The sequence below is a fragment of the Ursus arctos genome, unplaced genomic scaffold, assembly GCF_023065955.2.
Source record: "Ursus arctos isolate Adak ecotype North America unplaced genomic scaffold, UrsArc2.0 scaffold_16, whole genome shotgun sequence".
Classification (NCBI taxonomy): Eukaryota; Metazoa; Chordata; class Mammalia; order Carnivora; family Ursidae; genus Ursus; species Ursus arctos.
This window is the reverse complement of record NW_026622830.1, coordinates 25,483,734-25,508,862: the sequence shown is the minus strand read 5'-3', so window position 1 is coordinate 25,508,862 and position 25,129 is coordinate 25,483,734. Positions and strand designations below refer to the sequence as shown.

General features: G+C 42.6%; 1 protein-coding gene across 1 annotated transcript in view; it reads left to right on the top strand.

Annotated features, from left to right (window-relative positions):
• The window catches only part of KIF3B (kinesin family member 3B), a 38,778-nt gene that overhangs the window by 5,226 nt on the left and 8,423 nt on the right, over positions 1-25,129 (top strand). Inside the window, exons 2-5 of the mRNA XM_026503262.4 lie at positions 15,061-16,528; positions 20,160-20,261; positions 20,434-20,556; positions 20,663-20,781. Coding sequence (XP_026359047.3) covers positions 15,125-16,528; positions 20,160-20,261; positions 20,434-20,556; positions 20,663-20,781 — 1,748 coding nt within the window. The 5' untranslated portion in view covers positions 15,061-15,124. The remainder of the gene's footprint in view (positions 1-15,060; positions 16,529-20,159; positions 20,262-20,433; positions 20,557-20,662; positions 20,782-25,129) is intronic.

Here is a 25,129-nt window from a genome sequence, read left to right as displayed (position 1 = left end):
ACTTTCCAGAAGAGGAAAGTAGAGGCACACAAAAGTAAAATAACTTCCCAGATCTGCTAAGTCTGAGTCCATTGCTCCTTCTACCACTGAGTTCATTCATCTTTGGGGGGGGGGCAGTATATCCCTGCTGTCTTGTCAAGAGCCGTTCTCTTCTGTTTGTGGGTAACCAATGTCAAATGCTGATGAAAAAGTGACTTCAAAGAATGTTTGAGGAAATCAGGGGAAAAACCCTTGAGCTATTCTAACTGAACCTGGATGTCAACCACTTGACCAGTAGTCAGTAAACAGATATCCAATTTATAAGATAAGCCACCTCTCACACTTCTTAGCAGTCCAACACTCGAGGCCAAAACAGCTGACGCGGGTGGGAACTGTGAGCTTGTACTGAGTCATTCGGCCCTCCACTGTTTCTTGGTGGTGGTGATAACATCTGTACGGGTGAGAAGAGGGCAGCCCAAGTCCCGTACCACCCTGCTGACTGACTGCGAAGGATTCAGTTTTGTGGTGCCTCAGTTTTCCCTCTCTGCCCCGTGGGCACATTATTTTCCTTTGAACATCTCCTGATCTCCCCAGAGTCTTAGAAAGATTTCTTGGTCAAGGTATGCCGTCACAGGAAATTCTGGTGTGAAAAGGAGGTAGGGTCTGGGGGGTTGGGGCAAGAATTTTAGTAGCAATTCTGCCACTTGCTGTGTGACCTGGGGCAAATAACTGGACCTCTCCGGACCTGTTTCTGTATACACAAAATAAGGACCTGGGACAGCCTTCTAAGGCTCTTCCAGCCCTGCCTGGAAGACTGAGCGTGGAGTTGAGTGGTATTTTCTTCTTCCTTGGTGACTTCATGCTGGGCTTTCACCCAGACCTTCCAGGGTGGGGCTTTTAGAGCAGATTTCTTGGCAGCCGGAGATCATTGATTGCAATCAGCTCTGCTTATCAGCGTCACACATCTGCACTGCAGCTCGGGATGTTCTTGTTTAAGGCTCAGTTAGTCATGGTGACACATTGTGTCTCCTCACTTTGTCACACTGCAGGCATTGAGGTCTTACACACACAGGCAGCTCTATCTTTAGTATGCTGATTTATTTAAATCAGGGTTTGCATTAGAGAGCACCCAGTGATCATTGTGGTGGGTGTGGTTTTCCTTTTAAAGTGTTTGGCAAGATATCTGCAGCACGTGCGTTTTGTCATATTGGGACATGGTGTATAAATGGAAGAGGGTCCAAGGGAACTAGAAATTGTAGGAGATTGTTGCGAGTTGAGACGTGACAGGCTCTTACCTACTCTGGGGTCCTTCATATCACCTTCAGCGTGGTTCCGGGAACTGCTTGCTTTGAGGCTTTTGGGTGGGAATAAAGTAAATAGAAACTAAAAGCTCATAGCACCGTCCGGAGCAGTATAGCAGATTGCGGTAATCATTACTTTATAACACATTTCAATAACCTAAGCAAAAAAATCTAGCTAGTAAATCACAAAAGATTCCATTCAGGTGAGAATGAATTATCAGTTCGGGTTACTTAAGATAACCGCAAGAAGATAGTTCTTGGTGGAAATAGTTACTGGTTTTGCAAGATCTGCAGTAACGACTCAGATTCTAGCCTAAGAAATATATCGTGTTTTTCTTTCCTTATTTCTTCAGTTGCCAGCATTTTAAATTATTTATTTATTTCCCAGCATTTTTTAATAGAATTTTTTTCCTGATTATAAAAATAATTTGTGTTGAGGAAAAATGAGGAAAGTCCTGAGAAGATTAAATAAGATTCACTTTGGGGCGCCCGGCTGGCTCAGTCGGGGGAGCGTGCGGCGCTTCATCTCGAGGTGGTGAGTTTGAGCCCCACGGTGGGTGTGGAGATTACTTAAAAATAAAATCTTTAAAAAAATGCTTTAAAAGATTCACTTTAAGCCCTACCACCCAGAACTAATCTCTGTAACATCTTACCATCCAAAGGCAAATGTATCCTAAATATATTTTTTTTCTTGTGGATGCACAGTTGTTACCTATTTCCCCTATTGTTGTCATTTAGGCTAGTTTCAATTTTGAATATTATAAATAATGCTACAGAGAACATCTTGATGATTATCTTTGCGTAAATGCCTTTGTCTGCATTTCTGACCATTTCTTTTAACTAGATGATTTAATTGTTAAAAATTTTAATTATAAAGGCAGCCTCCTTCAATAATGTTCTTAACAAGGCAGTGTCTAAATAAAGTTGCAAAAGCAGACATTATTACAATTTGGTGGGAGGGATTACCTGTGAAAATGGTATCCTATCTCAATTTCAGCACACTTGTCTACTTGCAGATATGTATTTAGATAGATGCACTCAAAGCGGATTTCTCATTTTCCGTTTGGAAATGTTCATTTAACATTTCATAACCATGTTTCCATGTTTATGGTAAACTGTCCCTAGCATGGGGCGTTTGTTTCCAGCTTTTTATAATCACATATAGTGCTCTAATGAACATCTCTGCTTCTCTCTCAGCCTCATAAGAGAACAATTCTAAATAAATGCTTTGGGGAAAGTTAGAACTTGAAAAAATTCTAAAGAAGTGTATATTTTCCTTCTTAAAATTTTATTAGGAGCTTCTAAAAGTACTTTAAAAAACTTTATTGAGATCTAATTCACATATCACAGGATCTTGTAGTAATTTTTCTCAGCCTTCTTTGCTGCTTCTCCTTAATCCACTTTTCTTTTGGATACAGAATTCCCAATGTGTAAGACCCAGAACGGGGGCCTATTTCAATCCTCCATTCCCTGCAGGGCTGTTGGTTGGCGACATTGACCGGAAACGCTGTGCACACGTTGTCAGGTTTGTGCACTGCGTGAGCTGCGAGAGCGCGCGTACCATTGTGGACAGGGAACCATGACGGTGGACTTTCCGAGAGGGTTTTTGAAGAAGTATTTCCCTCATCATTTAACTAAAATGAGTGCTGTGATTTGTAGGAAATTCTGCCTCACCGACTTTGGGAACTGTTTACTGTAGGGGGTAGCACACGTAGGCACAGCTTCTCCAACATTAACATACACATGAATCACCAGAAATTTTGATAAAATGGGATTCTGATTTTGGGGATCTAGATGTGGTGGGATGCTGCAGAGTTAAACCAGGTGGAACAGGAGAAGATTTTCGGTGGCCCTCAAATACAACAGCCTAAATTACATTGAACGGCATGTGAGCGTTATTCCCCCCTTTTTTTTTTTAAGATGTATTGATTTATTTGGGGGGAGGGAGGGGCAGAGGGAAAGGGAGAGAGAAACTCAAAGCCGACTCCATGCTCAGCATGGAGCATGGAGCCCAAGCGGGGCTCAGTCTCAGGACCCTGAGATCACGACCTCAGGTGAAACCAAGAGTCTGAGGCTTAATCTTAACCGATTGCACCCACCCAGGTGCGCCGAGCGTTATTCCCTTTTCAGCTCCTTTGGTTCTTCTTCTGACTATGTCTCGGAGAGTATTTGCTTGGTTCTGTTGAACACTTGCTGAGCTGGCTTTCTAACCAAGAGAGGTCAGACCTCAGTCCTTAGGGAAGCTGCAGTATCTAGCTAGAATTGAGTAACATTGTTGTGTGTCCTTATATTTATTTTCATAGTTACCTTCTATTTACAGTAAGTGGTACTGATTTCCTATTCATGTTAGTAATACAAAGTTTCTTTTAAAAATAAATTTGGGTTAAAAAATAGATTTAAACAAAAACCTTGAGTAAATAATAATACAGGTGGTGCCTGGAAATGGTAAAAAAGGTGAAGAGACAACCGGATGACTGATATCTCGGGCTGGTGTGGAAAAAAGGCCATGAACTTTGGAGCCAGGCAGACCTGGTTTCTAAGTATTTTGCCACTTATTAACCTGGTGTGCCATGTTACTTCCCTCTCGCCGTCTCAGGACTTTTCTCCTCTAAATTGGGTCAGGGCAGAAGCACCTCCTGCGGGCCAGGCACTGTAATGCTTTGTCTCTTCTGATCCTCACACAGCCCCAAGCAGCAGGCAGGGTATTGGCAGTCTTCCCATTTTACAGACAGCAGATAGGCTGAAAGGGGTGAAGGAACTTGTGCGGAGCCCCAGAGTGAGGGATGGTAGGACTGGGTTTCAATCTCAGGTGTGCCTGAATCTATCCCTCATTATTCCAGGCCACTTACCTCTTTTAAATGTAGATTTTGCTGTGGCTCTCTATCCAGCAGAAAGGCAGTCTGATTAAAATGAAAAGTCATTGAGGGGCACCTGGGTGACTCCATCAGTTAAGTATCCGACTCTTGATTTCAGCTCAGGTCATGATCTCAGGGTCCTGGTCTGCTCGAGATTTGCTCTCTCCTTTTCCCTCTGCTCCCTCCCCCTGCTCGTGCACCACACTCTTTCCCCCTCTCAAATAAATAAACAAATCTTAAAAAAAAAAAAAGAAAAGTTATTGAGCACACCCATGTTCACTATAGCATTATTCAGAATAGCCAGGAGGTGGAAGCAGTCCAAATGTCCATGGACAGATCAGTGGATTAAATAATGTGGCATATACGTACAATAGGTTATTATCTAGCCTTAAAAAACAAGGCGATCTTGTCACCTGCTACAACACGGAGGTGGAGTGGTAGTTTCCAGGAGCTGGGGAGAGGGGGAAATGGGGAGTTTTTGTTTGATAGGTATAGAGTTTCAGTTTGGCAAGATGAAAAAGTTCTGGAGATCTGTCACACAACAATGTGGATGTAATTGACACCTATTGAACTGTACACTTAAAAATGGTTAAGAGGGTATATTTTATTTACCACAATTAAAAATTTCTTTTCTTTTTTTTTAAATTTTATTTATTTGACAGAGAGCACACAGCAAGGAGAGCTGCAGGCGGAGGGAATGGGAGAAGCAGACCTCCCAGGTCTGAGTGGGGAGCCTGACACGGGGCTCGATCCAAGGCCCTGGGATCATGACCTGAGCTGAAGGCAGATGCTTGACTGACTGAGCCACCCAGGCGCCCTCACAATTAAAAATTTCCTAAAAGTAGAAAAAAGAAAAAAAAAAAGAAAAGCCGTGGGTCAGAAGGCGTTTGTTTGGTTTTTTTTTTTTCGTTTTGGAAAATTCCAAGCATACATAAAAATAGAATAGTATAATGAAGCGTGAACCCATTACCCACCTCCAGCAGTTACCAGCACATGGCACTTCTGTTCTACCAATAAGCTCCCATCCATCCCACCCCGCTCTGGTTTATTGTGATCCCAGACAGCATGTAACTTTATCTGAAAACACTTGTGTGTGTATGCCTAAAAGTAAGAACTTTCTTTAAAGAACAACATTTTCACACCTAAAAAAAAGTAATAATAATTATTTAACATCATCTAATATCCAGTATTCAAATGTTCTTGATTGTCTCATACATTTTATAAGTTGATTCATATGAATCAAGATCCAAAAAGGGGGGCACCTGGGTGGCACAGCGGTTAAGCGTCTGCCTTCGGCTCAGGGCGTGAGCCCGGCGTTGTGGGATCAAGCCCCACATCAGGCTTCTCCGCTATGTGCCTGCTTCTTCCTCTCCCACTCCCCCTGCTTGTGTTCCCTCTCTTGCTGGCTGTCTCTATCTCTGTCGAATAAATAAATAAAATCTTAAAAAAAAAAAAAGATCCAAAAAGGGCCCCAGTCAAGAGCCAAATGTTATATTTGGTTGATTTAAGTGTCTGACATCAACAGAGTGTACATTTTTAGCAGGGAAACAACTTTGTTTCTTTCCTGGATTAGTACATGCAATGAGAAGTTCCTGGCAGGAAGGCTCTTCTGGCTTCATAGCCTTGTGGTGGTTGAGAGCATAAGTTCTGTGTGTTGGACTGGTGTGGGCAACAGGTGCACTGGTGGGAGGGGTTAGTGAGACAGCGGGGGAGTGGGACATAAGATGGCACCGTCTGTCAAAAAAGGAACATGTCTAGCTTTTACACCTCTGGGAATGGATCCTGCTCCTTACTCCTACCTGTAGTTAAAGTTTATGCTCAGGATAGTCTCTGCAGTATTGTTTGCAGTAGCAAAAGACCGGAAACCATGAGAAGGTCCCTCAGTAGTTGAATAATCAAGTACGTTATACATTAATTTAAATTTTTTTTTTTTTAAGTAAACTCTCCATCCACTGTGGGGTTGGAACTCGTGACCCTGAGATGGAGAGTTGCACGCTCCACTGACTCAGCCAGTCAGGTGCCCCATCAAAAACGTTATGAAGCAACCATACCATGATATCTGCGCAGCTGTTGAAAGGGGGAGGTGGTGCAGAAATTGCCTCAAACATCTATAAAGTAAGATGGAGAATGGTACATAGTATACTTCCACTTGAGTTGAAAAAAAAAAAAAAGAAAGAAAAGAAAGGTGGGAGAGCAATACAGATACATTAATGCTTGCATCTGCATTGAGTATCTCCCCAAGGGGTAGGCAGAAGATTACTTGTTTACTGTATACTTACCTAGCTAGCTTGAATTGTTTTTATCTATGCATATATTGATACACACATGTACATATACATATGTGTGTTCAGAATAAAGTCCTACGTAGGTCTTTAAATAAGATAATCCCTGTTTTGAATCCTGACTGTTCCACTTATCTGCTGTGAGACCTAATTAATTAATTTCTCTGAACCTCCCATTCTTATTTTTAAAATAAGGCTAATACCTATGCCTCCTAAGGTGATTTTGAGGATTAGAAGAGGAATATACATTAAACTCTTTTTTTTTAATCTTTTTTTTTTAAGATTTTATTTATTTATTTGTTAGAGAGAGAGAGCACACACAAACACGGGGAGTGGCTGGCAGAGGGAGAAGCAGGCTCCTTGCTGAGCAAGGAGCCCGATGCTGGACTCGATCCCAGGACTCTGGGATCATGGCCTGAGCTGAAGGCAGATGCTTAACCAACTGAACCATCCAGGAGTCACTCTTGATAAGCAATGAGTTGCGACTATCGAATACAACAAAAGCCCAGACCCACACTGATTCTAATGAGAAGTATCCTCTAGATTTGAATATATTTTTATGAATGTATTTTATGAATGTTTCACAATGGGATAAAAAAAAGGGGGGGGGATTTCTTTCCCTCTTTTCCCCCCTAGCTAAATGCTTTCCTTGCCTGTTTGGGTTATCAAATGATAGGGCATGCCTGGCGCCAATTTGAATTCAGGACAAGAATTTATTTGTTCATGTTTCTTGTATGTGACCTTTGTAGGTTTCTTTCCAGATAAGTAGCCTGTCTTCCTAGGACACTTAGCCCTGAAATCAAAGTGCTAGACTTTTTTCCCCCAAAGAAAAAATAGCTTTTTTGCTCTTCTCCCACTTGATTATAAGAAACAAAATATATGCACCTATCAAAAAGGCCAAAGAAAGCAAAAAAATTGCTTGTAAGCTCACTCCCGAGATCAATGTTGCTTGCATTCCCTGAGTGTTCATTACACATCTTGCACTAGGCTAAGTATTGAGCATTTATTAGTTTACGTAATCCATAGACTAGTCCTTTCAGGTAGGTGTTATTAACTGCATTTTATGTAAGAAACTATGACTTATGTAACTTTCTCAAGATTTTGTAGCTAAGCGGCAGTGCAGAAATGCAAACCCTGTCCTGTTGAACACTAAAGCTCACGCTTTTAACCATGACTTTACACCATTTCCCCCACATCTTTCTCTGCACATGCGCACGTACACATATAAACATAAATCACGTTATATTAACTCTTCTGTTTGGTAGCCTGCATCAACAAAGTGTCATGAACATCTTCCTATAAGTAAATACCTAGAGGTGTATTGCCACTTTAATGACTGCATAACTTCCCATTGTAGAGATGTGTCATAACCAATCCTTTATTGGTAAGTATTTAGGTGGTCAGAGATGGTACTGTAATAATTATAAACATGTATGTACATCTTGCACGTATATTCAGTTACTGATGTCCTTAAATGATGTCCTTAGAATAATTCCAAGAAATGGAGTTGCTGTTTCAAGGGATTATAACATTTTGAGCATTACATTTCAATGGATTGATTGATTCAAGATACTGATGACTCAACTCTTCTCAAATAGTCTTTTCCAGTTTGAGAAGCTGTGGCTCTCATATGTACTATAAGAGAGAGTGTGAAGGTTTTTAGACGTTTGCGCAACTATCTGGCTGTAAACATTGCCTGTAATAACAACAAACTATGTTTTATTAGTCTGGTATTTTGACATCTTTGCTCTAAATGCCTTTAGGGCTGAGGCTACATGACAGGCTGCGATGATATTAGAATGTTAAAGATGCCATTACCGTAGACCTCATGGAAGTCCTTTTATGACACTTCATGAGAAAGCTGAGATAAGTACTTTTATTCCTAGGGCCCTTTGTTCATCAATTGAAACATTTTTTTTCCTTTAAAAAAACCAGTTATTTATTTTTATTAGTTATCTCTACACCCAGCGTGGGGCTCAGACTCACGACCCTGAGATCAAGAGTCGCACGCTCCACTGACTGAGCCAGCCAGGCGTCCCAAGACATTTTTATTACCTTATATTCATGGTGTTCAGTGAAACTGGATAGATGAAAAGAAGAAAAGAATGAGTTTTAACACCTGGATATTAGTTTACTAATTAATTTCACGAAATTTTTCCATCTCCTTTTTCCCCTAATTTTATTTTTCTGACCACACAATATACTCCCACAATTTAAAACTTAAGAGATCTAAAGGGTAGACGTGCAAAGTCTCCCTCCTACTCTTGGCCCTCACCATACAGCCCTAAGGCAACCAATGTTGTTTTCTGGCTCATGAATAGCCTTTCAAATATATTTTATGCATATATAAGCAGATACAGAGCTGTTCCCTCAACACAAATCCAGTGTCCTCTTAAAAGTTCTGTAGGGCTAGGGGTGCCTGGGTGGCGCAGTCGTTAAGCGTCTGCCTTCGGCTCAGGGCATGATCCCGGCGTTCTGGGATTGAGCCCCACGTCAGGCTCCTCCGCTATGAGCCTGCTTCTTCCTCTCCCACTCCCGCTGCTTGTGTTCCCTTTCTCGCTGGCTCTCTCTCTCTCTCTCTGTCAAATAAGTAAATAAAATCTTTAAAAAAAAAAAAAAGTTCTGCAGGGCTGTGATGTTAATTTTCAACAGGAGCTGAATAATCCTGCTTTGAAAATTGTGTAACTCCCATTGTGATCACTGGCCATCCTGGGAACCAGAGGCCCAGAATGGGACTTGCTCTCTTGGGGTGGCTCAGGGATCGCAAACAAGGAGCCCTGGTACTTCAGCACACTTAGCAGCAGTTGTGAGAGTGTGGTGTTGATGGTGATGAGGTGGGTGCAGAGTAGAAGCAGCCGCTTCCCCCGAGAGGAACTTGCTTAATGGGAGTGGTTTTCGGCTGCTTAATAGGGAGTTGCTTTATCTTCTTGCCTGAGAGTTGCAGCGTTTTTTCGGATGGCCCACGTGATCCGTGGCTTCAGCTGCCTTCCAGATAGTCTGAGTCCTTGAACTCCAGGCCAGGCAGTTGGCAGGTGGTTGCCTGGTCTGATCTTACAGACACTGCGTCGGAATGCATTGATTACAGATGCGTTAGTGTGTGCTCTGTGTGCCTGCAGATCGCTGCTCCTTGCAGGCCTGTTTGCGGGAAATTGCCAGGCTTTTATTTTTTTCCCATTTGAAGATACCACATACCCATTAAAGAATATTTGGAAAATACAGGAATGTTGAGGAAGCAGGGGAAATCACCTCTAGTCCCATCACCCCAAGTCGACCACTGTTGATGTTTCGATGTGTCTTATTGTTATATAATTGTGATTGCATGCAGTCTTGTAAACTGCTTTTTCATTTATGATAAACATTTTCTGTGTCATTACAGAACCTTGGTAAATGTCATTTAAAAAGATGGGCTAGCATGGCAGGCCTTTCTAATGAGATCATGTGTACATGAATTCGGTTATGGACAGAGACGCCTATAGGAGCCAGGCAGGAAGTACAAATGGGCAAAGCATGCTGGGAGTGAGACAGTAAGGAGTGGGTTTGGGGAGGATTGGAGAAGTCAGGTCCTCCAAAGAGGCAGCTATTTCTCAGCTCCCATTTAGGGCACAGGCCAGGGGCTGTTAGATAGTTCCATTCTTCAAGAGAAGCAGAAGACCTGGTGTTTTTAAAATGTGAAATCGGTGGTGGGGGTGGTGGTGGTTGTTTTTTTTGGGGGGGAAACATTTTTGAGAAAATTTTAAGCATTCAGAGAATAAAATGAGAAACAATCAGGATTGAACGCTGTTAATATTTACTCTTATTTTTTTCAAGCCTCCTTTCCCATCTTTTTGTTTTAAGTATCCTTAACTCCCCACCTGAGGCTCTAACTCAGCAACACCTGAGATCAAGAGTTGCTCACTCCGCCGACTGAGCCAGCCTGGCGCCCCCGCTGTTTCGTTTCTTTTCTTTTCTTTTTTCTTTTCTTCTTTTCTTTTCTTTTTTTAAAAGAGAAATGATAAAATATTACAGAAAAAATGGAAATACCCTTCCCATTTTTAATCCCATTCTCCACCTCTCGCCCTGCCCAGTTTGGGCAGCTGCTATCGTAAATTGTTGTATATCTTTCTATCTCATGTTTTACTACTTACATATAAATAAATGCAACTCCATGAGCACCATGTTGTTTTATAAATTTTTAATCATAATTATCACTCTGCACTTGCTTTTTCACTCAGCCTGCTTATTTATCCATGTAAATATATATAAGTCTAATTCGGGGTTGGCAGACTTTTTCTGTAAAAGATCAGGCAGTAAATATTTTAGGTTTTGTGAGCCAGTCTGTCTCTGTTACAGCTACTCAACCCTGCCATTTTATAGCTAATACAGCCATAGATAATATGTAAACAAGGGGTATGGCTGTATTCCAATAAAACTTTATTTACAAAAACAGGTTGTGGGCTAGATTTGGCCCATGGGCTATAGTTTGCTGACCCCTGCTCTAATGCACTTCTTTTACCTACTGAATAGTATAGTGTCTATGATATGATTACACCATATGTTATTTTTCAGTTCCCCTGAAAATAGATGTTTAGGTTGTTTCCCATTTTTCTTTTTTTTTTTTTTAAAGATTTTATTTATTTATTTGACAGAGACAGCCAGCGAGAGAGGGAACACAAGCAGGGGGATTGGGAGAGGAAGAAGCAGGCTCCTAGCGGAGGAGCCTGATGTGGGGCTTGATCCCAGAACGCTGGGATCACGCCCTGAGCCGAAGGCAGACGCTTAACGACTGCGCTACCCAGGCGCCCCAGCCCATTTTTCTTTTCTTTTCTTTTTTTTTTTTTTTTAAAGATTTTATTTATTCATTCGACAGAGATAGAGACAGCCAGTGAGAGAGGGAACACAAGCAGGGGGAGTGGGAGAGGAAGAAGCAGGCTCATAGCGGAAGAGCCTGATGTGGGGCTCGATCCCATAACGCCAGGATCACGCCCTGAGCCGAAGGCAGACGCTCAACCGCTGTGCCACCCAGGCGCCCCCCATTTTTCTTTTTTAACATGCTGCAGGAAGCATCCTTGTCCACGTTTCCTTGTGTACGTGTGCAAAGGTTTTTCACTAGGACATACGCATACCATAGAAGTGGAATTGCTGAGGCTTTAATTTTTAAACAAATTAAATCGTCCAAATAAAATGCTTCAGGTAGAATGTGACCAGTTTGTGACCTCTGTCTTAGAATCTCTATAGGAAGGCAATAGTGAGAATCCAATCCACACTGAGTTCTAGAATTTGAGGTAAGACTCCGTGACAACTAGCAAAAGTGAGGGTGCATTAATCCAAATGTAAGAGCTGGAGAATGATCTGGAAGAGTGTCATTGCCATTAGAAATGTGTAACTGACTTTCTCAGTGGACAAAAGAGGTGAAGTTGGGGAGAAACTCGGTTTTTCATGTGTAGTGGCCATTCAGACTGTGGTTGTTAATGTTGAAATGACAAGTTCTAACAGAAAAGGTATTCAGGATGGAGGTGACAAGCTGCTGACCTGTGGTTGCTTCTTTCCTGGCAATGCTGTGAGTTCCTTTAAAGATTTATCACTGTAATTAGACCGGCTAGAAGGAGGGTAAGGAAGGTAATAAAGTAAAGAAAGAGTGTCAGGGCATCCTTCCAAGAAAACCCTCTCCTTTGAGGAGGACCCAGAGCAAGTTTTTAAGCTCTGGTGGCAGGAAATGAAATTAGCCCATCTTCCTGAAGTACTGCGTCAATAATACATGACTAGTTCAGTCGAGCTCGGTGGGTTCTGAAAAGAAATGGTGTTCTGCGTTCTGAGTTGAGATTTAATTAAGGGGACACAGGCTTTGGGAATTCCTTCTTTTTAAAACATTTTAAACATAATTGTAGGTCATTATCGTTCCTTTGTTTTTATCGTTTTGGAGAGCTCAGAAATTAGACGGTGCTCTAACACAAGCCCTGAACATCAAGGTCACCCTGCTGCAGGCTTTTTTTTTTTTTAAACAGGCTTGGGGCCACATAGGTAAAAGCGGGACAGCTCTGCCTCTTCAGGGGTATGCAATGCAGAAAAATTGGTCTCTCTACTGACGCATTCTCCACTCACCGCCCCCTCACGTTGTTGTTGTTTTTTTAACGTTTTTTTAATTTTATTTTTTTATTATTATTATTTTTAAAGATTTTATTTATTTATTTGACAGAGAGAGAGACAGCCAGCGAGAGAGGGAACACAGGCAGGGGGAGTGGGAGAGGAAGAAGCAGGCTTCCAGCGGAACGTGGAGCCCGATGCGGGGCTCGACCCCAGGACCCTGGGATCACGCTCTGAGCCAAAGGCAGACACTTAATGACTGAGCCACCCAGGCGCCCCCCTGTTTTACCAATTTTATAGAAAATGGGTTCCAAGAGGGTTGGAGGTCTTCCAGCTCTTCACTCTAGACATTATTTTATTACATGTAACAGCTAGAGAAGTATAAAAAGTAACTTTTCATGTTTCCATGTGCTTAGCAGAATTTTTTATAAAAGCTTAACGGGAGAACATATTGACTGTGTATTTATTACCGTACAGCACATAAGCCTGGCCCATCACTGCCTCACATTCTCGCACTCCTTTGTTGGCAGGGAATAGGTCACCCTCACAACTGAAAAGAAATTGTTAGCACTGTCCTGAGTGGCTATTAAAATTACAAATGCATATATCCTGTGAGCCAGCAGTTGCACTTAGAAATTTATCTTACAGATACACTTTCCCGCATGTGAAAGGATGTGGGCCTGGTTTTTTCACAGTAAAATATCAGAAACAGCTTAAGTGCTAGGAATGTGGTTAAATAAATTATGACGCTTCCATGCAGTGGGATATTTTGCTGCTGTCATAAAGAATAAGGCAGCTGTGTATTTATTGAGGGAACAAATGCCAAGATAGGTTTAGTAAGGAAAAGCAAGGTGCGGGACACTGTGTTACTACTGTGAATAACATTCTACGCTTGTGTTAAAAAGGAGGGGGTAAGTATGTGTTAATACATATTTGCTTGCTATGCATTAACTAGCCCAGGAAGATTAAAAACCGAATAATACTTGCCTTGTGGGCAGGGACCTGGGCGGCTAGAGAACACGTGAGGGAGAGGGACCTGTCACTGAAGAGGTCACTGAATCCACAAACAGGATAATCACTTACTTAAAACCAAAAAACACCCCCACAGTGAGGGTTTTAGGAATTTGGGGTCCTCGTATGCACCTCTTCACTCTGACCTGCTTGCTTGCTACCCCTTCCCAAAGGACCCGTTTACTCTTCCTTTCCCGGAGTTTTCCGGCACCAAATGAAGGCCTCTTTTTTGTTTTTACTTAAAAAAATTTTTTCTTAAAGATTTATTTGTTTATCTAAGGGGGGTGCAGAGGGAGAGGAGAGCTCCATGCTGAACATGGAGCCCCGCGTGAGGCTGGATCTCACAGCCCTGAGATCATGACCTGAGCCAAAACCAAGAGTCCGGTGCTTAACCCACTGTGCCGCCCAGACGCCCCTACTTAAGAAAAACTTTAACACTTATTTTCTAATTTGCATTCAGATTGTATTCATTCTGTTGGTTGAATAAGTGCTTTCTATGTAATGTATTATACCACATCCTCATTCATTTGCATACATTCTGCCGAAGCCCGTAGTTTATGATTTTAGAGTGGAAGAGTACTATTGGCACAAAATAGGAAAATCAAACAGTACAAACGAGCCTACAGTGAAGTTTTTTCTCTCTCTCTTGACCTACAGTTCCCCTGCTGAGGCTGCCACTGTTACCACTTTGATATGCATACTTCTAAGCTTGTTTTGCATATCAAACATAACCCTGAATGCTATGTCCGCGTGCTTACACGCCATGTTAACTGTCCCATACACACGGTTCCTCATCTACTTGTTTCACTTAGCGGTGCATCTTAGTCTAGGGTTACATTTAGCTTAGCACATTCTTTTCAGTGACTGCACAGAACTCCACTTTATATATGTTATTACATATATATTTAATTTATTCAGTCAGCCCCCTCTTGATGGGAATTGGGGTGGCCCACAGTCTGTTGCTACCACAAATGACGCCACAACGAATATCCTTGTATCTGTGGGATACATTCTGAGAAATACAACTGCTCCGTCAAAAGTTATTGATAGATAGTTCTAAATTGCTCTCTGTAGAGGTTATGGTAGGTCAACAGGACAGAAGATTATCCAGGCTCCTGGAGTATAACATAAAGTATCAGTCGGAGGGAGGACAGGCTCGTTCACACTACTGGTGGACTAAAGTGTACTTTTCACACTGAAGCTCGCTAAGATCCCGTGAAGAAATACAGTGAGACAAACTGAGGGGTTCAGAGGGGAGGGGGGTGGGGGACTGGGAAAGGCTGGTGATGGGTATTAAGGAGGGCACGGCACGTACTGCATGGAGCACTGGGTGTTATACTCAAGTAATGAATCATGGAACACTACATCAAAAACTAGGGATGTACTGTATGGTGACTAACATAATATAATAAAAAATATTATAAAAAAAATAGAAATACAGTGTGCCTTACCGCTGTTTCATGTAGCCATTAGAAGGTTAGCCGGATGCGGGTGACATGGGTGTGTCGGCTGCCGTTGAGCAACCCTCAGTGACAACTGTACTGTCCTTACTTACTTTTGCTTTTTTTCTAGGACCTTAGCATCCTGAGACATTTCGGATTCACAGCCCTCAAGATTGACCCGGTCAGAGTTCATCATGTCAAAGTTAAAAAGCTCGGAGTCAGTCAGGGTGGTGGTTCGCTGTCGGCCCATGAACGGCAAGGAGAAGGCCGCTTCCTATGATAAGGTGGTGGATGTGGACGTGAAGCTGGGGCAGGTGTCAGTGAAGAACCCCAAAGGGGTGGCCCATGAAATGCCCAAGACCTTCACCTTTGATGCAGTCTATGACTGGAACGCCAAGCAGTTTGAACTCTACGATGAGACATTCCGACCGCTCGTGGACTCTGTCTTGCAGGGTTTCAATGGGACGATTTTTGCCTATGGACAAACCGGGACTGGGAAAACCTACACGATGGAAGGAGTCCGTGGTGACCCTGAGAAAAGAGGGGTCATCCCTAACTCATTTGACCACATCTTCACCCATATCTCTCGATCCCAGAATCAACAGTACCTGGTCAGGGCTTCTTACTTGGAGATCTACCAGGAGGAGATCCGAGATCTGCTCTCAAAGGATCAGACCAAAAGGCTTGAGCTCAAAGAGAGGCCTGACACTGGCGTGTACGTGAAAGACCTGTCTTCCTTTGTCACCAAGAGCGTGAAGGAAATAGAGCATGTGATGAACGTGGGGAACCAGAACCGCTCCGTTGGCGCTACCAACATGAATGAGCACAGCTCACGCTCTCATGCGATTTTTGTAATCACCATCGAGTGCAGTGAGGTGGGCCTTGATGGAGAAAACCACATCCGCGTAGGGAAATTGAACCTTGTGGATCTTGCTGGCAGCGAACGGCAAGCCAAGACTGGTGCACAAGGAGAAAGACTGAAGGAGGCGACCAAGATCAACCTGTCCCTTTCAGCCTTAGGTAATGTCATCTCTGCCCTGGTGGACGGCAAAAGCACTCACATTCCATATCGGGACTCAAAGCTGACCAGGCTCCTCCAGGATTCTCTTGGTGGCAATGCTAAAACTGTGATGGTAGCCAACGTGGGACCTGCCTCGTACAATGTAGAAGAGACTCTGACCACTCTGAGATATGCCAACCGTGCCAAAAACATTAAGAACAAGCCAAGGGTCAACGAGGACCCTAAAGATGCCCTCCTTCGAGAATTCCAGGAAGAGATTGCTCGGCTCAAGGCCCAGCTGGAAAAACGGTCCATTGGCAGGAGGAAGAGGCGAGAGAAGCGGAGGGAAGGTGGTGGCAGTGGTGGGGGCGGGGAGGAGGAGGAGGAGGAGGGAGAAGAGGGTGAGGAGGAAGGGGATGATAAGGATGATTACTGGCGGGAACAGCAAGAAAAACTGGAGATTGAGAAGCGGGCCATTGTAGAGGACCACAGCTTGGTTGCAGAGGAGAAGATGAGGTTGCTGAAGGAGAAGGAGAAGAAGATGGAGGACCTGCGGCGGGAGAAGGACGCTGCCGAGATGCTGGGCGCCAAAATCAAGGTACCACGTGCTTCCTCGGGCCCTTTCTTCTTTCGTGCTTTCTGTTTGATCCCAAAAACGGTATGAGGGGTGATGTCCCTTTCAGTTTTACATTCCCAACAGTGCCATGGGATCCAGTGTCCAGTAAGCATTTGTTGAATTGAAATAAAAACCGTTTCTTCAAGTTTATATTGAACTCATAGGAAGAATAAGTGTTACATATGAGCAAGGTATAAAAAGCAGCAATAGAACTGACACCCATGGGCCCCACAGCCAGTGTGAGAAACAGAACATACTCCATATCTTTACAAGCTTTGTGTCCCCCTCCCGCAGAGCTAGCTCTTGTTTTGAATTTGGTGTTTGTTGTTTCCTGACTTTTCTTTACAGTTCTCATATATGTATATGTCTTAAAAAAAAAAGTTCCGCATGATTTTGTGCCTTTATATAAATGGAATCCCACTGCTGCAATTTGATTTTACTTGCTCAACCTTATGTAATAAGATTTGTCCAGATTGATGCTTGTAGCTGTGATTCATTCATTATTACTGCTCTGAGAAGTGTGTGGTATTCCATTCTCCTGATAGTGGTTCGTTTCCATTTTTTGCTATGAACGTTTTTGTACTTGGCTCCAGGAGAACATGTATGAGCAAGAATTTCTTACCTGGTACCATTAGGTCCTTGAGTATGTGCAGCCCCAATTTTACTAGATAATCACAGGTTGTTCTCGGAGGTGGCCATGTGAAGTAAAGCTTCTGCCAGCACAGGATGAACTCTGGTTGCTCCTTGTCCTTCCCAGCACTTGTGACTATCTGCTTTAATTTTCATGTGTCTGATATATATAAAATGGTATCTCTTTGTGGGTTTGTTTGTTTGTTTTTAAGTAGGCTCCACGCCCAGTGTGGAGCCCAACTTGGGGCTTGAACTCACAACCCTGAGATCAAGACCTGAGCTGAGATCAAGAGTCAGATGCTTAACCGACTGTGCCACCCAGGTGCCCCTCATTGTGGGTTTAATATGCAGTGCCCTGACGAGACAAGATACAGAACAGTTCCATCGCCCCCCAAATGCTCCCCTGTAGTCAGTCCCCTCCCTCAGCCTCCCACCCCTATGAGTCCGTGGCTGACTAGCATTCTAGAGCGTGGAGACTCCTGTGTATTTTCTTTCTGATGCCAGTGTACTATTCCATCGGGTGCCTGGACTCTGGGCTGCCACAGGCCTTTACTGGCAGAGGAGAGGACAGAGCTAGCCCTGGAAATCTGAGGATGACCGCTGCCTGACCACAAGCCAGAACGGCTCTGAGGTGTTGCGTTCTTTCTTAGTGAATTTTTGAAAACTCTGATGTCAATGTATCCTTGTTTATTAATTTAAAAATGACCAGTGATCTCTGTCTCGCCTCCCCTTCCCCCACTGTATGGAGCTGTGCTTTATCTGTAGCTTCATAATAGCCCGTTCACAGAGCTGGATTCTATTTTACTCCAGAGGCAGGGGTCCTTTTCAGAGCTTTCAAGACCTGATGTGAAAATGGAGTCCTATACAACGCAGTTAGGAGGTCACTTTGTTCCAGGGAGGGGCTTACTATGGGCTTCCTTAACGTCAGACGCCACTTCTCGCCTCCTGGTTCCTGCACTTGAAGTGTAGCAAGGTGTGCCCATGCTGGATGTGCATGCTGGCTTTTAGGATGACATCTGTTATTCAAGCCCAGGAACACCCAGACTCTCTCTAAACAACCTGGGTTATTTGGACAACTCTCGGAGGCCAGGTGTGGCAAGACTCAATATTACCTCAAGGTCACTAAATCTCTTAGATGTTTTGTTTGTGGGAGAATGATACTACTTCTGTCTCTCGAAATCTCTGGATGCTGTAAAATCATGGGACGAAAGTATCTTAGAGCTGAAAGGAGTGTGTGTGTGGGGGGGGGGGGAGGGTTAGTAATCCAGTCCAACCGCTTCATTTTGAGAGAAGAGGAAATGGGCCTAAAGGTTCACTGAAAGATGGCAGCAGGGCTGCCATTAATGTTTTAAGTTTCTTAAAAGCAAGGTCGTGGAGTTTGTGGATTCTGTGCTTTTCAGGGGCAAATTGTTCCCATGGCTTTAGCTACCGTCTAAATGCTCAAGGTGTGCTATTTATATAGCCAGCCCAGAGCTGTCTCCTAACATTCAAGCCTGATAGTCTCTGCCTACTGGACGTTTCCAGAGATGGCCATGGCCACCCAGAACCTGTTCCTACCTTCCTTTTCGCAGTCAAGCCAGACCCCTAGGAGTTATCCCTGCTAGCCATCCCTCCCTCTCGCTTCGGCCCAGTCAGTCCCAAGGCCTCTGAATCCTGTGCCATCAGATTGGATCTCTTGGACCCACCCACTTTGCGCTCTCCCACCATTACTGCCCTAGCCCAGGCCTGGATCCTCAAAACAGCCTCTTGGTTGGTCTCCCTCCACCCGGCCTGCCCTTTTCCAGTCATCCTTCCTGTGGTGGGGGAAGAATGTTTCTTTTTTCTTTCTCTCCTTTTTAAAGATTTTATTTATTTATTTGACAAAGAGAGAGGCAGCGAGAGAGGGAACACAAGCAGGGGGAGTGGGAGAGGGAGAAGCAGGCTTCCCGCTGAGCAGGGAGCCCGATGTGGGGCTCGACCCTAGAACGCTGGGATCACGACCTGAGCCGAAGGCAGATGCTTAACGACTGAGCCACCCAGGCGCTCCTGGGAAGAATGTTTCTAAAACACAAATCTGACTGTGTACCCTTATGTTCAAAGAACAGTCAGTGTGATTCCTGCGGTTCTCAGATCAACTTTAGTTTCCCTTAACAGGGCTTTGATGTTTTTGAACTGACCCCTGCTTGCTTCCTACGCTACTCTCTCACACACGGTGTTTTGGTTTTTTTTAAAGATTTTATTTATTTATTTGAGAGAGAGAGAGAGAGAGGGCTTGTGTGTGCAGAGGGAGGGGCAGAGGGAGAAGGAGAGAGAGAATGTCAAGTAGACTGCACACTCAGTGCTGAGCCCGACGCGGGCTCACCCTCACGACCCTGAGATCATGACCGGAGCCAACATCAAGAGTCAGATGCTTAACCGACCGAGCCACCCAGACACCGCTGCAATTGTTTTTTTTAAGCTAATTCCTATTTTTACTTAAGCTACTCTTGAGACAGGAAGCTTTCCTTGATTCCCTCCAAGAGCCTGACGTCTCTTCCCCCCGTATGCCTGTCCCATTATTACTCTGTCTTCTCCTCACGATGGTGTCTGACTCCACAGCGTGCGAGCCTGCTCACTTGTCTGTGGCCCTCAGCGGGGTCTTCGGCTTTGAGATTCATACTCGGTTGCAGCCCTAGTACCTAGCACATAGGAGGTACTCCATATGTTTTGAGTGGGTCAATACTTTGTACATACAAACCAAAAAAAAAAATTTTTTTTTAAGAAAGCTGAAATTCCTATATTCCTGGGGAATCTGTATCGTCATTGTTTCGAAGGCAAAGCCCCGGTGGAGCCGCCTGAGCTCCACCCCGGTGATGGTCAGGACACCGCTGTGCACAATATATTCCCCCAGAGTTCACCCCTTTGGTTCGGTCCCGAGCTCGCTATGTTTTACAGGCTTCCCTGTGAGGAGATATGTTCTGAGGGAGATCATTCACGAGATGGATTCTACTTTTTTGTCACGCAGGCCATGGAGAGTAAGCTGCTCGTTGGAGGGAAAAATATAGTAGATCATACGAATGAGCAGCAGAAAGTCCTGGAACAGAAACGGCAGGAAATTGCCGAGCAGGTAATTTTCATTCCCTTTCGAGAACGGGGTGGGGTGAGGCGCACCAATGCTACAGAGCAAATGTCTCTTGTATTAGATTCTTCAGAGGGAATGAAAACGACGTGTTTAGCTCCTTGTGGGAGACTCTGATCTTGTCTCTAGACAAGCTGATGAATTTTGTGATGTTGCTCAGAAACGTCGAGAAAGAGAAATCCAGCAACAGATGGAAAGCAGAGATGAGGAGACCTTGGAGCTTAAAGAGACGTACAGCTCATTGCAGCAGGAGGTGGACATCAAGACCAAAAAACTCAAGAAGGTATAAAGGAACGAGGCCAGCCAGAGGTTCTTGAGACGTGGGGGAAGGGAGGAACTCTGTTGTCTGGAGGACTCCCCTCCTCACTTGCCCCTCCCCTCCGTTCCAGCTCTTCTCCAAGCTTCAGGCGGTGAAGGCGGAGATCCATGACCTCCAAGAAGAGCACATCAAGGAGCGTCAGGAGCTGGAACAGACTCAGAATGAGCTCACAAGGGAGCTGAAACTCAAGTAAGTTCTGGGCCTTTCATGGCACCCCCAGCCACTGGCCAGGTGGTTGTTTGTTGAGTAAGAAATATGTCTCTAAAGACCGGGCCCCTGCCTACTTCTCCCCACCTTGTCTGTTTTTTTATTCTTGAGAAAGTCACTTTCTGTCTCTGGGTCCCATCTGTTAGGTGAATGACTTCACCGGATGATCTCCAAATTTCCTTCCACCCTACCTGCTTGAAGTTTTTAAAGGCTCCAGCCTCTATTGACAAGAGGGAATCTATTATTAAGTAGAATTTTCTGAATGGTATAATGAACACACAAATGCCCACCACCCGGATTCATTGATAAACAACCTTTTGCCATTTATCTTTCATACAAGTATTCTAAAATCTCGTGTAATATTAACCTCATGTTGTCTCATTCCTGCATACTTACATACATAATCATAATGCTGTTTTAAAAAATGCTTTACTGAGATATAATTTACATACCATACAATTCACCTGTTTAAATTAGTATACAAGTCAGCGGGCACCTGGGTGGCTCAGTGGGTTAAGCATCCAACTCTTGCTTTCGGCTCAGGTTGTAATCTCAGAGTTGTGAGCTCAAGCCCCGTGTCAGGCTCCCCACTGGGCATGGAGCCTGCTTAATATTCTTACTCCCTCTGCCCCCCTCGCCCCCTAAATAAATAAATAAATAAATAAATAAATAAATAAATTGTACAAGTCAGTTTTAAAAATACATATTTACAGGGTTGTAAAACCAGCATCACAATCTGACTTTTTAGTTTTAATTTTAATTTTTAAAAATTTTTTAGAGATTTTATGTATTTATTTGACAGAGAGCACAAGAACACAAGGAGGGGGAGTGGCAGGCAGAGGGAGGGAGAAGCAGGCTCCCTGCTAAGCAGGGAGCTCAATGCAGGACTTGATCTCAGGACCTTGGGATCATGACCTGAGCTGAAGGCAGAGGTTTAACTGACTGAGCCACCCAGGTGCTGCTACCACAATATGGTTTTAGAACATTTTTTGTGTCTCCCTGTGCCCCCAAGGAAACCCAGTACCAGTTAGCAGTCATTCCTTATTACCTGCCCCCCTTCAGTGCTAAGTACCTACTAGTCTACTTTCTGTCTCTGTAAATTTGTCTATTCTGGACGTCTCATATAAATGGAATCGTATACTATGTGGCCTTCTGGACTAGTTCTTTTCACTTAACATGGTGCTTCCAAGGATCATCCATGTTGTAACATGTCAGGACTTCATTCTTTTTTATGGCTGAATGAGATTAGATTTATGCATATACCACACATTTTATTCATTTATCGGTTGATGGACATTTGGGTTGTTTCCAGGTTTTGGCTATTATGAATAATGCTGCTGTGAATATTCATAGACAAGTTTTTAGATGGACATGTTTTCATTTCTCTGAGATATATACCTAGGACTGGAATTGCTTAGGTCATATGGTAGCTCTGTGTTTAACTTTTGGAGGAATTGCCAAACTGTTTTCCAGAATGGTTGCATCATTTTACATTTCCACCACCAATTTTTCCACATCCTGTTGACGCTTGTAACTGTCTGTCCTTTTTATTATAGCTGTCCTAGTGGGTGTGAAGTTGTATGTGGTTTTCATTTGCATTTCTCTAATGACTAATGATATGGAATATCTTTTCATGTGCTCTTTGGACATTTGCATAACTTCTTGGGAGAAATGTCTGTTCAAATCTTCTGCCCGTTTTAAAATTGGGTAATTTATTGGGTCTTTTTATTATTGAGTTGTAAGAGTTCTTTCTATATTCCGGAGACAAATCTCTTATCAGATAGACGATTTGCAGATATTTTCTCGCATTCTGTGGGTTGTCTTTTCACTTTATGGTATTTTGTTTGCAGCACAAACGATTTTAATTCTGATATAGTCCAGTTTATCTTTATTTTCTTTTGTTGCTTAAACTTTTGGTATTGTATCTAAATTTTCCTATTCTGGATATTGCATATCAATTTATAATGGAATAATGTGGCCTTTGGTGGCTGACTTCTTTCACTTAGTATAGTGTTTTCAAGGGTCATACATGTTGTAGCACATATCAATATTTCATTCTTTTTTATGGTTGAATAATATTGTATTGTATGAATATACCACATTTTATGTATCCATTCATCAGTTGATGGACCTTTAGGTTGTTTCTGTGTTTTAGCTATTATGAATAATACTGCTATGAACATTTGTGTACAAGTTTTATTGTGGACTTACGTTTTCAATTCTCTTAGGTCATTCTTAGAGTCTTAAAGTTTCAGGTCTTACTTTTAGGTCTGTGATCCATTTTGCATTAATTTTTATATATAGCCTGAAGTAGGGTTCCAGGTGCCTTCTTTTGCATGTGGATATCCAGTTGTCCCAGCACCATTTGTTGAAAGGGTCTTCTCTCATTGTCTTTGCATCCTTGTTGATCATAAATGGAAAGGTTTATTTCTGAACTCTCAGTATTGTTCCATTGATCTGTTTGTCTTTATGCCAATACCACAGTCTTGACTACTGTAGCTGTTTAGTAAGTTTTGAAATGAGGAAGTATGAGTCCTCCAACTTTGTTCTTCTTTTTCAAGATTGTTTTTGGCTATTTGGGGTTTCTTGCATTTTCGTATACATTTTAAGATCAGCTTGTCAATTTCTGTGAAAAAGCCAGCTGGGATTTTGATAAGGACTGTGTTGAATCTATAGATCCATTTGGAGAATACTGTCAACAGTTAAGTGTGTTGATCCATGAACATGGGATGTCTTTTTATTTATTTAGATCTTCAATTTCTGTCAAAAATGTTTTGTAGTTTTCAGTAGATAAGTCTTTGCACTTCTTTTGTTAAATGTATACCTAAGTGGGTTTTTTTTTTTTTTTTTTGCTGTTGTATATGGAATTGTTTTTCTTTTTTTTTTTTTTAAAGATTTTATTTATTTATTTGACAGAGAGAGACAGCCAGCGAGAGAGGGAACACAAGCAGGGGGAGTGGGAGAGGAAGAAGCAGGCTCCTAGCAGAGAAGCCTGATGTGGGGCTCCATCCCAGAACTCTGGGATCACGCCCTGAGCCGAAGGCAGCCGCTTAACGACTGCGCCACCCAGGTGCCCCTGGAATTGTTTTTCTTAATTTTATTTTCAGAATGTTTATTGCTAGTGTATAGAATTACAATTGATTTTTGTATACACAACGATATCTTTTCACCTAACAAAATTAATGTTGTTTCTTAGTATTATCTCATGCCTTACCCATATTCAGATTTTATGGCTTTGTTCATATTAATATCTATACAAAGACCACATATTGCATTTGGTTATTATTTCTCTTCAGTTTATTTTACTCTGGAGCAATCCCTTTTCCTTTTAAATCTTTTTTTTTTGCAATTGACTTAATAAAAGCCAGGTCAACCTATAGAAACATCTCACAGTCTGGATTTTAACTGAAAGCTTTAACTGAAAGCTGGCTCTGAAACCCCGGTTCTCAACCTTGGCTGCACACTGAAATCATATGAGGAGTTTTAAAAAAGGCCCACCCCAAGGATTTTGACTTAATTGGTCCTTCAACTTTAGCAGGCACCAAATCATCTGAAGAGCTTGTTAAATACAGATTGCTGGGCCCCGTACCCAGAGAAGTCTGATTCAGTTCATCTGGAATGGAGCCTGAGAATTCGCATTTCTAACAAATTCCAGTTATTGCTCCTGTTGGTTCTGTGAACACACTTCGAGAACCATTGGTCTCTCATGAGGTCTGGGCAAGACATTTTTCAGAACTCTGTAAGTGATATTAACTGCAGCCTGGCTTAAGAACCACTACGTTAATGGTTTCAACCAACAATAATTTTTCTGAAATTATTATTTCATTTATTAAAGGGTTGCAAAATACTGTTTTTCTCTATCAGTCTTTCTACAACATTCGCTGAGATTTTGCTTTTCTCTTTTTTAAAGTAATTTCTGCACCCAGCATGGGGCTTGAACTTACAACCCCAAGATCAAGAGTCACATGCTCTGCAGACTGAGCTCACCAGGTGCCCCTAGCTGGAATTTTTCTTAAAAGAATTCTTCAGAGGGTTTATTTTAATGACCAAGTTTTAAATTTGGAAGGAACCCTTATAATTAATGTGTCCTCTTTCTAGGTATGTACACCTAGGAAAAAAATCAGAACAAAATGTGCTAAAATATTAATAATAGCTATCTCTGGATAGAGAAATTGTGTGTAGTTAATTTTTGCATTTCCTACCATATAAATAGGACTTTTAAAAATCAGAAAAAAACAAACATATGTCATAAAAATAATTTCTTAAATGTTTCAAATAAAATAAGTAGAAAATTTCATCTCTCTGAAATATTTTTTCCCCTAGGGAAGCC